Source organism: Stenella coeruleoalba (assembly GCF_951394435.1).
Source record: "Stenella coeruleoalba genome assembly, chromosome: 3".
Classification (NCBI taxonomy): Eukaryota; Metazoa; Chordata; class Mammalia; order Artiodactyla; family Delphinidae; genus Stenella; species Stenella coeruleoalba.
Window position 1 is genome coordinate 174,085,956 of NC_137148.1, and position 10,851 is coordinate 174,096,806.

Consider the following 10,851-nt stretch of genomic DNA (forward strand, 5'->3'; position numbering starts at 1 on the left):
TCACACGTATAATTCCGTTGCATGAATGAATGAAGGGATGAATGAATGACAGGGCCCATCCCTCCCTGTGATTGCAGCAGGAGGACCCAGTGGACGGAGCCGGAGCCTTCCCGGGGCGGGGCCGCTCTGGCAGGAAGGAGTCCAGGGCTGCTGGATCCCCCTGAGCCTGAAACGGGTCCCTGGCGACAGCCCCACCCCTGCTCAGACAGAGGAAAATCTTCCGGGCAAGTAATCTGAGTCTTCTGGACGCCTTGGAGGAAGTCTGGGGGTGAGGGAGGAAGCTGCAATTTTAGGATGTGCCTTCCCAACTCCTCAGGGTGTGCGGCTGGAAAGGGGGGGTTGCTGGGATGTGCTTCCCGCACTGTCTCCGCCATGCCGCAGGCGGGAGATCCAGGTCCATCAGCTTCCACGCAGGACCTTGTTATGTCCTGGGGGTGGGCTGAGTTATTTTGAGTGTGTGTGTGGGGGGGCGGTGTCTGATGGCCTGCTTAGGGAAAGTTGTTCTGGGGTTCAGGGGCCTCGGCCCAGAGACACCCCCCTCAACCCCACAGTCTGGCCAATGGTGGAGGAGCCACAGATCAGCTGTGCCTTGTCGCCCCCCCCTTCCCACAATACCTTGGCTGTCTCCCAACCCTCACTCCCCCCACGGTGCAGGCGTCTGTTCATCCTCCCAGGAAGCAGGGTTAGGGACTCTGAGTTCAAGTCTCAGCTGCTTGACCTTGGGCCAGGGGAAGCGGCTTCCTGCATCTCTAAAATAAAGCCGGGAAACATCTTTCTGTTTTAAGATTGTTGGAGGGGGTGGGCCGGTGAACGTGGTTTGGGGGTGGGGCTGGGGCCAGGCTGCTTGGGTTCAAACCCCAGCCAGCCCTGCCTCTTGCCACTGTGTGACCTTGAGAGAGTGGCAGAACCTCCCTTGTGTCTCGCCAGGTCCAGGCAGGGCTCTCCAGGAGGTGGTGACACGCCCCGAGGCCTCTCATTTGGTTCCAGCCCCAAGGATCCGGTGTGCGTGTGTGGACCTCCTGCGCCTCCCAGCTCAGGGCTGCCTCGGGACCGGGTGGGCGTGCAGGGCACAGACCCTAACCCTACCCTTCCTAGCGTGCGGGCAAGTTCCTACCGCCCGCACGATTTGCTCCCTGTAAAAGGGGGTAGGAAGTGTGCCACCCAGGAGAAGGGCCTGGCACAAGCAGGGTGGGCGTTGAGGAACTTTCTTAACAATGCCAGGGATGGAAGGGCTGCAAGGATTTTAAGCATCAGGAGGAAAGAAGAAAACCCCTGCAGTTAAGCCGTGACACCCCCCATCTATTTGTAGGCACTTCCTGATTCAGACGTATTCAGACAGGCACACAGGAGCTCAGTGCCCCAAAGACGAAACCGAGGCGCAGCCTGCGGGTGCCCGAGCTCCGTCCTCCTCCACACCCCTTCCTGCTGGCCTCTCCGTTCACCCCTCACTCATTCCTTCGTTTGTTCGTTCCTTCTCCTGACCCCCGACTCAGCCGACCCAATCCGTGGGTGATCGGGGCGTGCGGCCGGACGCGGACGCTCTGGGGTGACACCGGACTAGCCGTCCCTGAGCCTCAGCCTCCCGGCGGGGGGCGGGGAAAATGCTGGGCACCGACGACCCCCCTCCCCCAGCTCGGAGACCCGCGGCCCCTCCTGCCGCGGGTCTCGTACCGACACTGTTCCCCTGCCATCCTCGCGCGCTCCCCACGCCCCTCCTCCCCGCGCGCCTCGGGCGGGGCGGAGGCAGAGTCCGCCCTCTCCCCTCGGAGGCTCCGCCCCTCCCTCCGCTCCCCTGCCCTGCCCGCCCCTCCCGGGTTGGGCCAGGCTCCCCGGCCATGTGACCCCGCGGCCCGTCTGGGACGCGACGGGACGCGCTGGGACGGGCGCCGGGGGTCGCGGGCAGCATGGAGCGGAGGTGGGTCTTCGTGCTGCTCGACGTGCTGTGCGTGCTGGTCGGTAAGAGCCGCGGGGACCCGGGTGTGTGTGTGAGGACCCTTTCCCAGGCGGGCCCATCCCCGGTGCCCGCAAAGTTTTGTAGGACTGGCTGGGGGCTGCAGCGGCCCTATCTCTCGGAGGCCCCCTGGAGGTGGGGGGAGCCGGGGGAGGACCCTCGGGCCGTGGATCGAGCAACGCGCCCCCGCCCCGCGTGCCCCGGCGCCCGCGCGCGCCCTCTCAGGCCTCAGTTTCCCCCGCGCATCCCCGGTCGGAGGGGGTCGGTGTCCCCCGCCCGCGGCAGCAGGAAGTCGCTGCCGGGGGCCCCCCATGCCTCCCCTCCCGCCCTGCCTGGCCCGGCCCGGGCGGTGATTCACGCGGGCGTCGGCTGGGCTCGGGCGAGCCGGGCGGGGGGCGCGGCCGCGGGTCGCCCCGGGAGGCCCTCCACCCCGCATCTTGGGTCGGCTGGTCCAGTGGGGTCTGGGAGGGCGGAGCCCTGGCCGGGGGCGCACGGGCAGTGGTGGGATTCGAACCCGCGCCCCGTCGCCCTCCTCGCTCGGGCCCAGGAGAGCCGGGAGAAGGACTGGGCCGCAGGCTGTTGTGGAACTGGAGGCCTCGGGGTGGCGCGGGCCAAACCTGTCGGGCGGGTTTGCGGGCCAAGCTGGGGGCAGAGGCCCCCTCGCCGCCCCTCCTCCAGGGTCCCGGAAACAAAGGCTGTGTGTTTGCTCCGGGGCTGTGCGGACAATGGCCCCGGAATTCTACCCCCCGCGCAGGGAGGGGCCCCTCCAGCCTAAACTGCCCTACCCCCAGTCAGGCTGCTGCTCCTCCGCTGGGGACCGAGGGGTCTGCCCTGACTGCAGGCAGAGGCCAGGCTCTCCTCCCATGTCCTAGAAGAGACCCTCTTGGGATGCGCCAGGTGGCAACTGGAGGTCCCCGGGTGCCGTCTGCCAACCCTGGGCGTCGTTTCCCGAGCACTTATTTATTTAAACATTTGTGTGGCACTGACTATGTCAGGCACTAAGCAGCCTGCAATTAATTAAACCTTTTTCTCCAATCAGCCTATAAGGGAGTGCTGTTATGCTCCCCCGTTTCCACCCAGAGACGTTCAGGTGCCCGCTGGAGGTCACACAGCAGCGGGGGAGGGGGGTTGGGTTCAGCGGCCATGTGCCAGGTGCTGGGGGCCCGGGCAGAGCCAGCTCCCAGCCTAGAAGCTTCAGGACACAAAACAGTTCAGTCTTAGATGGTGACAAGGGCCCTGGGGAAAACACCAGGGGTTGACACCAGGGCAGGGAGGCTCTGGTGGTGTCTGCTGTGGGGACATCTGAGCTGGTGCGGCCCAGGCAGAGGGAGGCTCCGTTCCTGTGCTCTGAGCTCTGTGCCCTGAATCCCGGGAGAGCCCAGCTCCCGCTCTGATCGGGGGTGCCCGGATCTCCAGCGGGGAGGGCTGGGGCTTGGGGACAGGAGTTGGGGGCTGACTCGATGCCCGGGCCCCCATGGGAGCCCCTGCTCTGCCCAGGCCGTGGGGTTTCTCGGCCTCTCCTCCTAGGCCTCCACCCTGGCCAGAGAGGTCTTTTGGAAACATTCTCCCTCCCTCTGCTGCAGCCCTCCTGAGACCCCCGCCCCTGCCGCAGAGCCCCTCTCCCCAGCGCTCTGCTCTCCAGGCTCAGGCCCATCTCCGGCCTTGGCACTGGCCACCCCTCTGGGGGGTGTTCTTCCCCAGGTCTCCCCTGTACTTCTTCCTTTACGGCACCTTCCCTGTGTGGCCTCCGCGACACCCTACTGAAGGCCGCAGCCACCTCCCCGATTCCGGTCATCGTGTGCGTATTATTTTTATTCCCAGTTGCTCTCAGCTCCATGAGGCAGACCTCTGTGTTCTTCACCGAGTCTTTCCCTACATCAGCACCATCACACGGTGGTCCCGGAGGCCCTTGAATTTGGCCTTTGGAAGGAGGAGTTGGCCCTGCCCTCCCCCTGCTCTGGTCGTCAGGCCCCAGCAGAGCCACACCCTTTTCCACGTGTCACCTGCCCTGCCAAGGCCAAAGGGCACCCTGCCTGGGTTTGTCTCTGTGCACCCACCCTGGGGAGCAGGGAGCCCTGTGCCCCAGCCGCCCTTGGTCACCCTTGGCTGGCGGGGCCTCTGGACTCCGGGGCTGCGGCCGTGCCAGGCAGGGCCCGGTCATGACTTGTGACTCCTGAAAGCACCTTTGGATTGAGCTCCCGGGGCCTGGGCCGGGCCTGTCGGGTCACCGTGTGGCCGGTTCAGGGACAACACGTGGATGAGGTGTGTTCCTGATCTCTCTGGCCGGCCCTAGAACAAGGAGCAGAGTGTCCTCCTTTTAACAGATGCCTGTTAAACACTGGCCTCGGCCAGGCCCCAGTAGGCTCCAGGGACTCAGCCTTGACCACGACAGGCGCGGCCCCCACCCCAGGTGCTCACGGAGCGCTGTGTGTAGCCGGGGGAATCATTCGAGTGTCACACGGTGATTACACAGTTGCACACAGGCAAGAACCATGAAGAACGGAAGTTTCCTGCCGTGAGAGGGCTCCCAGGAGCACGGAAGGGAGTTCGAGATGTTCTGGGCCACGAGAAGGATGTGAGCAGAGGCCCTGGTGGCTGCCTGCTGGCTTCGTGCAGAGGGCAGAGAGGAGGCTGGAGGGAAGCGAGGCGGGGAGAGGGTGGGCGACGTTGGGGGGGGTGGACACTGGGCCTGGGCAGGACGTTGGTGTTTATCTGATGATGACGGAGAACCACAAGGGGGTTTAATGGGGCAGTGACCTCCCATTTGCTGTGAGAAAAGCTCCTCCTAGCTCTCGGGTGGGCTCGGAGGTGAGGAGACCCGGAGGGAGGCTGAGGCAGGCGTCCAAGCGCTCGGTGCCGGCGCAGGCTCGTCCGTGTGGCCCTGGGGCTCAGAGAACCTCGTGGCTACCGGCCTCCTCTCCCCAACCCCAGCCTCTCTGCCTTCCGCCATCCTGACGCTCGTGCACGCCCCGTACAAGCGAGGATTCTACTGCGGAGATGACTCCATCCGGTACCCCTACCGTCCAGACACCATCACCCACGGGCTCATGGCCGGGGTCATCATCACCACCACCGTCATACTTGTAAGGCAGGAGGGGTGTGGAGGGCGGAGGGCTGGGGCGTTAGCAGGTCGAGTCCTGCCCGGGGTGGTGTCTGCGGGGAAGAGGGCCCCCTTGGAGTTCCCAGCCCCCCAGTGACCGTAGGGAGGCCGCGCACCCTGACCCCTTTCTTCAGCAGCCCTGAAGTCCCCAGCTGTTCCCCGCAGGTGTCGGCCGGGGAGGCCTACCTGGTGTACACAGACCGCCTCTACTCCCGCTCCGACTTCAACAACTACCTGGCCGCCCTGTACAAGGTGTTGGGGGCGTTCCTGTTCGGGGCTGCAGTGAGCCAGTCGCTGACAGACCTGGCCAAGTACATGACCGGCCGGCTGCGGCCCAACTTCCTGGCCGTGTGTGACCCTGACTGGAGCCGTGTCAACTGCTCCGTGTATGTGCAGGTGGAGGTGTGCAGGGGAAGGCCTGCTGACGTCACCGAGTCCAGGTAGGTGCCGCGGGGGGCCCGGGCCGCAGACACCCCACCCGGGGAGGAGAGTGGGGGCTGGAGAAGGGCCCTCGGGAGCTGGATATTGAGGGATGAGTTGTCAGGTATAGAAGGTACAGGGGCTCCACGCTGGGCAGAGAACAGGCAGGAGCAAGGCCTGCAGGTGCCCGTGGGCCTGTGTCCTGCAGGCAGGGAGGTGAGGTGGTGCCAGGCGTGTCGGGCCCTGGAGCAGAGCAGGAGGCTTCAGGAGGAGTGACCCACCTCCCCTAAATTTCAGGCCCCATCCTCACGCTGCTGCTCTGTCCTCTCACCATCTCTACTGGTAAACTTTTCATTTAATTGATGTCCTTATTTTCCTTCTTTAAAAATTAGATAAAAATTCACAAAGTATAAAATTCACCAATTTAACCATCTTAAGCTTCTGTCAGTTTTTGCCTCCTGTATTTTGGGCTCTGTTGTTAGGTGCTTATATCTTTGTAATTGTTATTTTTATACCTTCTTAATGGATGGATCCTTTTCCCGCTCTATAATGCTCTTTGTCTTGTTGTTTGTTTTGTGTATATTGTATCTTTTTTGTTTGTATTTCAATTTCTCCATTACTGCCTTTTCTGTTAATAGGTATTTACTCTGCAAAAAATTTGCAACTGTATAGTTCCACACCCCCCCGCCCCCTTACGAGGTTATTGTCACAAATTATACCTTTATACATTGTGTGCTCATCAACATAGATTTATAATTACTGTTTCTAAAAAATTGAGCTGTATTTGCCGTATAACGTTATGTTAGTTTCAGGTGTACAGCATAAAGATGAGATGTTTGTATTTATTGTGGAATGATCCAGTAAGTTTAGTTATGTGCAGTTGTTTTTTCTTTTTTTAATCACGTAGGGAAAAGCAGGACTGTAAACCAAAATACATTAACACTGCTGTTTATGTTTTGTATTTACTTTTACTGGTGACTTTTCCGGGCTTTTTTGTGGATTTGAGTTACTGTCTAGTATCCTTCATTCCTCCATGAAAGACTCCCTTTAGTATTTCTTGTAGCGCTTGTAGGTGTAGGAGCTATGAAGTTTCTTGGTTCTTGTTGATCTGGGAATGTCTAGATTTCTCCTTTATTTTTACAGGATCATTTTGCCAGATGTAGAATTCGTGATTCACAGGCGTTTTTTTCCTTTCAGTACTTTTGAGTATGTCATCCTTCTGGCCTCCATGGTTTCTGATAAGAAATGAGCTACTAATCTTACGGAGGATTCCTCGTACACAATGAATGCCTTCTCTTGCTGCTTTCAAGATTTTCTCCTTGACTGTCTTTTGGTGGCCTGATTATACTGTGTCTCTTTGTGGCTCTCTTTGAGTTCATCCTCTCTGAAGTTCATTGGGCTTTTTGGACGTGTAGAGTGATGTTTTTCATTTGATGAAAATATTCTTCAAGTATTCTTCCTGCCGCTTTCTCTCTTCTCCTTTGGAGACGCTTATACGTATATATGTTGGTACATTTGATGGTGTCCCACAAGGCTCTGCGTTTCATTCATTTTTCTTCATTCTTCTTTTTTGTTCCTTAGACCGAAAGTCTCGATTGACCTATCTCCACACACGCTTCTGCCTGCTCAGATCTGCTTTTGAGCCCGTCGGGTGATTTATTTCAGATACTATAGTTTTGAACTCCACAATTTCTATTTGTTTCCTTTTTATAACTTCTGTTTCTTTTTGGTGTTGTCTATTAGGTGAGACATCATTCTCACAGTCCCTTTAGCTCTCTGAACATATTTTAAATGGCAGATTAAAAGTCTTTATCTAGTGAGTCTAACATCTGGGCTTCCTCAGGGACAGCTTCTAGTAATAGATTTTTTTCCCCCTAGGTACTTCCCGCATTTTTTCATCCATGCCTTATAATTTTGTTGTTGTTGTTGAAAACCGGGCATTTTCAATGTTACAATGTAGCAACTCTGGAAATCAGATTCTACTCTCCCCAGGGCTTGTTTTTGCTGTTTGTTGTAGTTGTTGGTTGTTTGCTTAGTGAGTGTTGTGAACTAACTTTGTAGAGTCGGAGTGGCCGTGAAGTTCTGCTGTTAGCTGAGTGATCAGCTAACGATTGGACAGATATGTCCTTAAATACCTGGAACCGGGGGAAAAAAAATTCCATTTTACAGACGGGCTTTGTGTGCTATGTTGGGGCATGTCAGCTGACAACTCTGCCTTAACCTTTACTTACTTCTTGCTTGGTCAACCAGAGGTGAGAGCTTAGGGCCTTCTCAGGTCTTTCCTGAGCCCTGAGGCCCAGCCCTGGCCTCTGGAATCCCAGCCCTTATTCTCCAGAGCTTCTCATTCCCTGGCCTTTCCTCCCAAGCTTTTTGGTGAGTCTGTCTGCTGCAACTGCTATCCGTTGCCCCAGGCGATGGTGACCATTACATTTGCTGTAAATATTTACGACCAGTGATCCAGGGAGCCATCAGACAGGACCGAACTATCTCAGTTCTTTGTAAGTGAGCTCTGTTCTCCCTCCACGGCCACCACCAATCTGATTCTTACCGTTGTTGTCAGTTTTTTAGTTGCTTTTACGGGGTGGGGGGATGGACCTTTGGAGTCTCTTAATCTGCCATCTTTTCTCTTGTCGGTTGATGTCCTTTGTTAAAACTTGAAATTATGTAAAAAGAAAATGTGGGGCTTCCCTGGTGGCGCAGTGGTTGAGAGTCCGCCTGCCGATGCAGGGGACACGGGTTCGTGCCCCGGTCCGCAAAGATCCCACGTGCTGCGGAGCGGCTGGGCCTGTGAGCCATGGCCGCTGAGCCTGCGCGTCCGGAGCCTGTGCTGCGCAACGGGAGGGGCCACAACAGTGAGAGGCCCGCGTGCTGCAAAAAAAAAAGAGGAAATGTGAGCCTTGTATCAGTGACCACAGGTGGAAAATGGTCTTGAAAAGAAACACAGTGAAAGTGAAGCTGCTGGCTAGACACAGCTGTCTGACCTCAGTTCCGTGTTCAGGGCCTGCAGCATTTTTGTGGTGAGGCCTTAAAGACCGCGAGACCCTATCGCATTGTCAGAGAAATGGAAAGGGAAGAACTGATGGTGTCCAACAGTGGCCGTGTTTCTACCTGAAATCTTCCCAGACTCTGGGAGGCATGGCAGGATAGGACCGGGGCCGGGGGTGTTTGAAGGCAGAGGTGCTGAGTGTGGGCCCTCCTGAAACCTGCCGCGCTCTCCTTTCTCAGATTATCCTTCTACTCTGGACACTCCTCCTTTGGAATGTACTGCATGATGTTCTTGGCGGTGAGTTTGTTTCTCTGTGACTCGCTTGTTGTGGAGCGGTGGCCTAGGCCCTTCCCTGGGCCTCAGTAAAGCGGGGTGGGTGGAGGTGGTGATGGATGGGCTCTGGCTTGTTGATAAAAACTGGAGGCCCTGGGCCTACAGGTTCCAGGCTCCTGGCCTCAGTGTCACCGTCTGTGCGTCCGGCGGGGGTGGGCGGGCAGGCTCCCATGCTGACGGCTGCTCTTGGCCCCCAGCTCTACGTGCAGGCCCGGCTGTGCTGGAAGTGGGCACGGCTGCTGCGGCCCACCGTGCAGTTTTTCCTGGTGGCCTTTGCCCTTTACGTGGGCTACACCCGTGTGTCTGACTACAAACACCACTGGAGTGATGTTCTCGTTGGCCTCCTGCAGGGGGCGCTGGTGGCCGGCCTCACTGTGAGCTCCCGGGCCCCGACCCCCTGCCCTGACCAGAGACCCCCCTCTGGGGCCCTGCTGCCCTCTCTCTGCCTCTCCAGGACCCAAGCCCTCTCCTCCCATCTTTCCCCTAAGATCCCCCCCTCTGCTGTCCTCATTGACCCCGCCACGGTGCCCCTCAGCTCCTGGGCTCTACTGCCCCTCCCTGCCCTGTGCTGCCCCGTCCCGTCCTGCCCCCGCCCAGTCAGCTCCTGCCTTCCTCTCCTCTGCTAGGTCCGCTACGTCTCCGACTTCTTCAAAGCCCGGCCCCCGCGGCACTGCCTGGAGGATGAAGAGGTAGAGCGGACACCCAGCCATCACTGACACTGGCCCTGGGCGAGGCTGGCTGCAGCCTCTGCGGGTCCCCTCCTGCTGGGGCTCGGGCTGTGGGCAGCGAGCGTGTCCATGGTCCTGGCAGGTCCCTAAGCCAGGATGGCTGGATCCTGGCGTGGGTTCCGCTAACCCCACCTCCATGCACTGGGCTAGGGGGTACCTGGGGCAGCCCTAGCGTGTGGAGGGGGACTCTTCCTCAGAACCCCTGTCTTTTGTTGGCTTAGGGAAGGGACTGAGAGATCCCAGTGGATGCCAGTTTTGTAAAATGTGACCTCTATTTGGATTTTTAGTAAAATAGGGCGTTTGCTTGACAGATGTTATCAGCACCTCTTCCTTATGGCCGTTCTGAGGACTCTGTTCCTACAGCAGAGGGGGAGACCCTCTCTGGTTGGGGGCTCAGCTGAGCGAACCAGCCATGCCTGCGTTGCTCCTCTGGTCACGTGGGCAGGAGGGGTGCAGGAGAAAGGCCGACTGCCCGTTCCACTCTCCTGTGGCGCTAAGGTTGGGGGTCAGGTGGACCTGCACAAGCAGTCGGGGTGTCACCCTGCAGAGAGAGCCCTGAACAAGACACCTGCCGTTGTTTGGCCCCCGGGGCCGGGGAGGCTAGCAGAGACCCGAGTCCACGTCGCGTGGAGAGGTGTATGTACAGCTCTTCCCTCCTCCCAGTAAGGAGGCCTCTGCCGGGGGCCCCTGTGCAGGCCCCCAAATGTAAGGGCTTGGGAAGAAGTTCAGATGCGGTTAAGACCATGGCCACAGGAGCCTGGGTCCTCATCAGCACCCCCAGAGACTGACTGTGTGCAGGGCTGTGCTCAGGTCCGCTGAGAGGGCAGCTCCCGTGGGCTCTGCCAGGTGGAGCCTTGCAGTGGCCGGTGTTGAGTTGGAAAGATCACACGTGGGGTTTGGGCCTGGAGCGGGCTCCTTATGCCCTTTTGCTGGGGGATATACCACCCCAGCCCCGGCCCGGGCCTCAGAGTCCCTCCCCTTCGAATGACCGGGACCTCTGCCCTCGGATCGTCCCGTCTCAGTAGTGCCCACCTGCGTCTGTCCATCCCTGTGTCCCTGGAGGACTCACTGAAGCTGAAACTCCCCCAGTCCTGACCCCTTCCCTCTGGTCACATGGACCCCTGTGCACATGGGGCTTCAGAAACGGGCCCCCATGACTTCTGCCCTGGAATGGGAACCGCTCACTCACCATCCACAGAAGTGAATGTCAGGCAAGCGGCATAGATCAGGCCATAAACAAACCTTACAGAGGGAAAATAGGTTCAAAACCTTAGCATGGGGAAGACTTTTGTAACTGGGAAAAATAGAGAACGGGAAGTAGAGGGAAGCTGGG

At 58.6% G+C, this 10,851-nt stretch overlaps 1 protein-coding gene across 1 annotated transcript; it reads left to right on the forward strand.

The window, feature by feature from the left end:
• Positions 1 to 1,808: 1,808 nt before the first annotated feature.
• On the forward strand, positions 1,809 to 10,313 carry PLPP2 (phospholipid phosphatase 2). Its single transcript, XM_079917501.1, is given in 7 exon segments — positions 1,809 to 1,956; positions 4,883 to 5,034; positions 5,217 to 5,491; positions 8,697 to 8,754; positions 8,988 to 9,164; positions 9,417 to 9,495; positions 9,498 to 10,313. Coding segments are annotated over 7 exon segments (1,035 nt in total). The 5' UTR covers positions 1,809 to 1,904; the 3' UTR covers positions 9,740 to 10,313.
• The last annotated feature ends 538 nt before the right edge of the window (positions 10,314 to 10,851 follow it).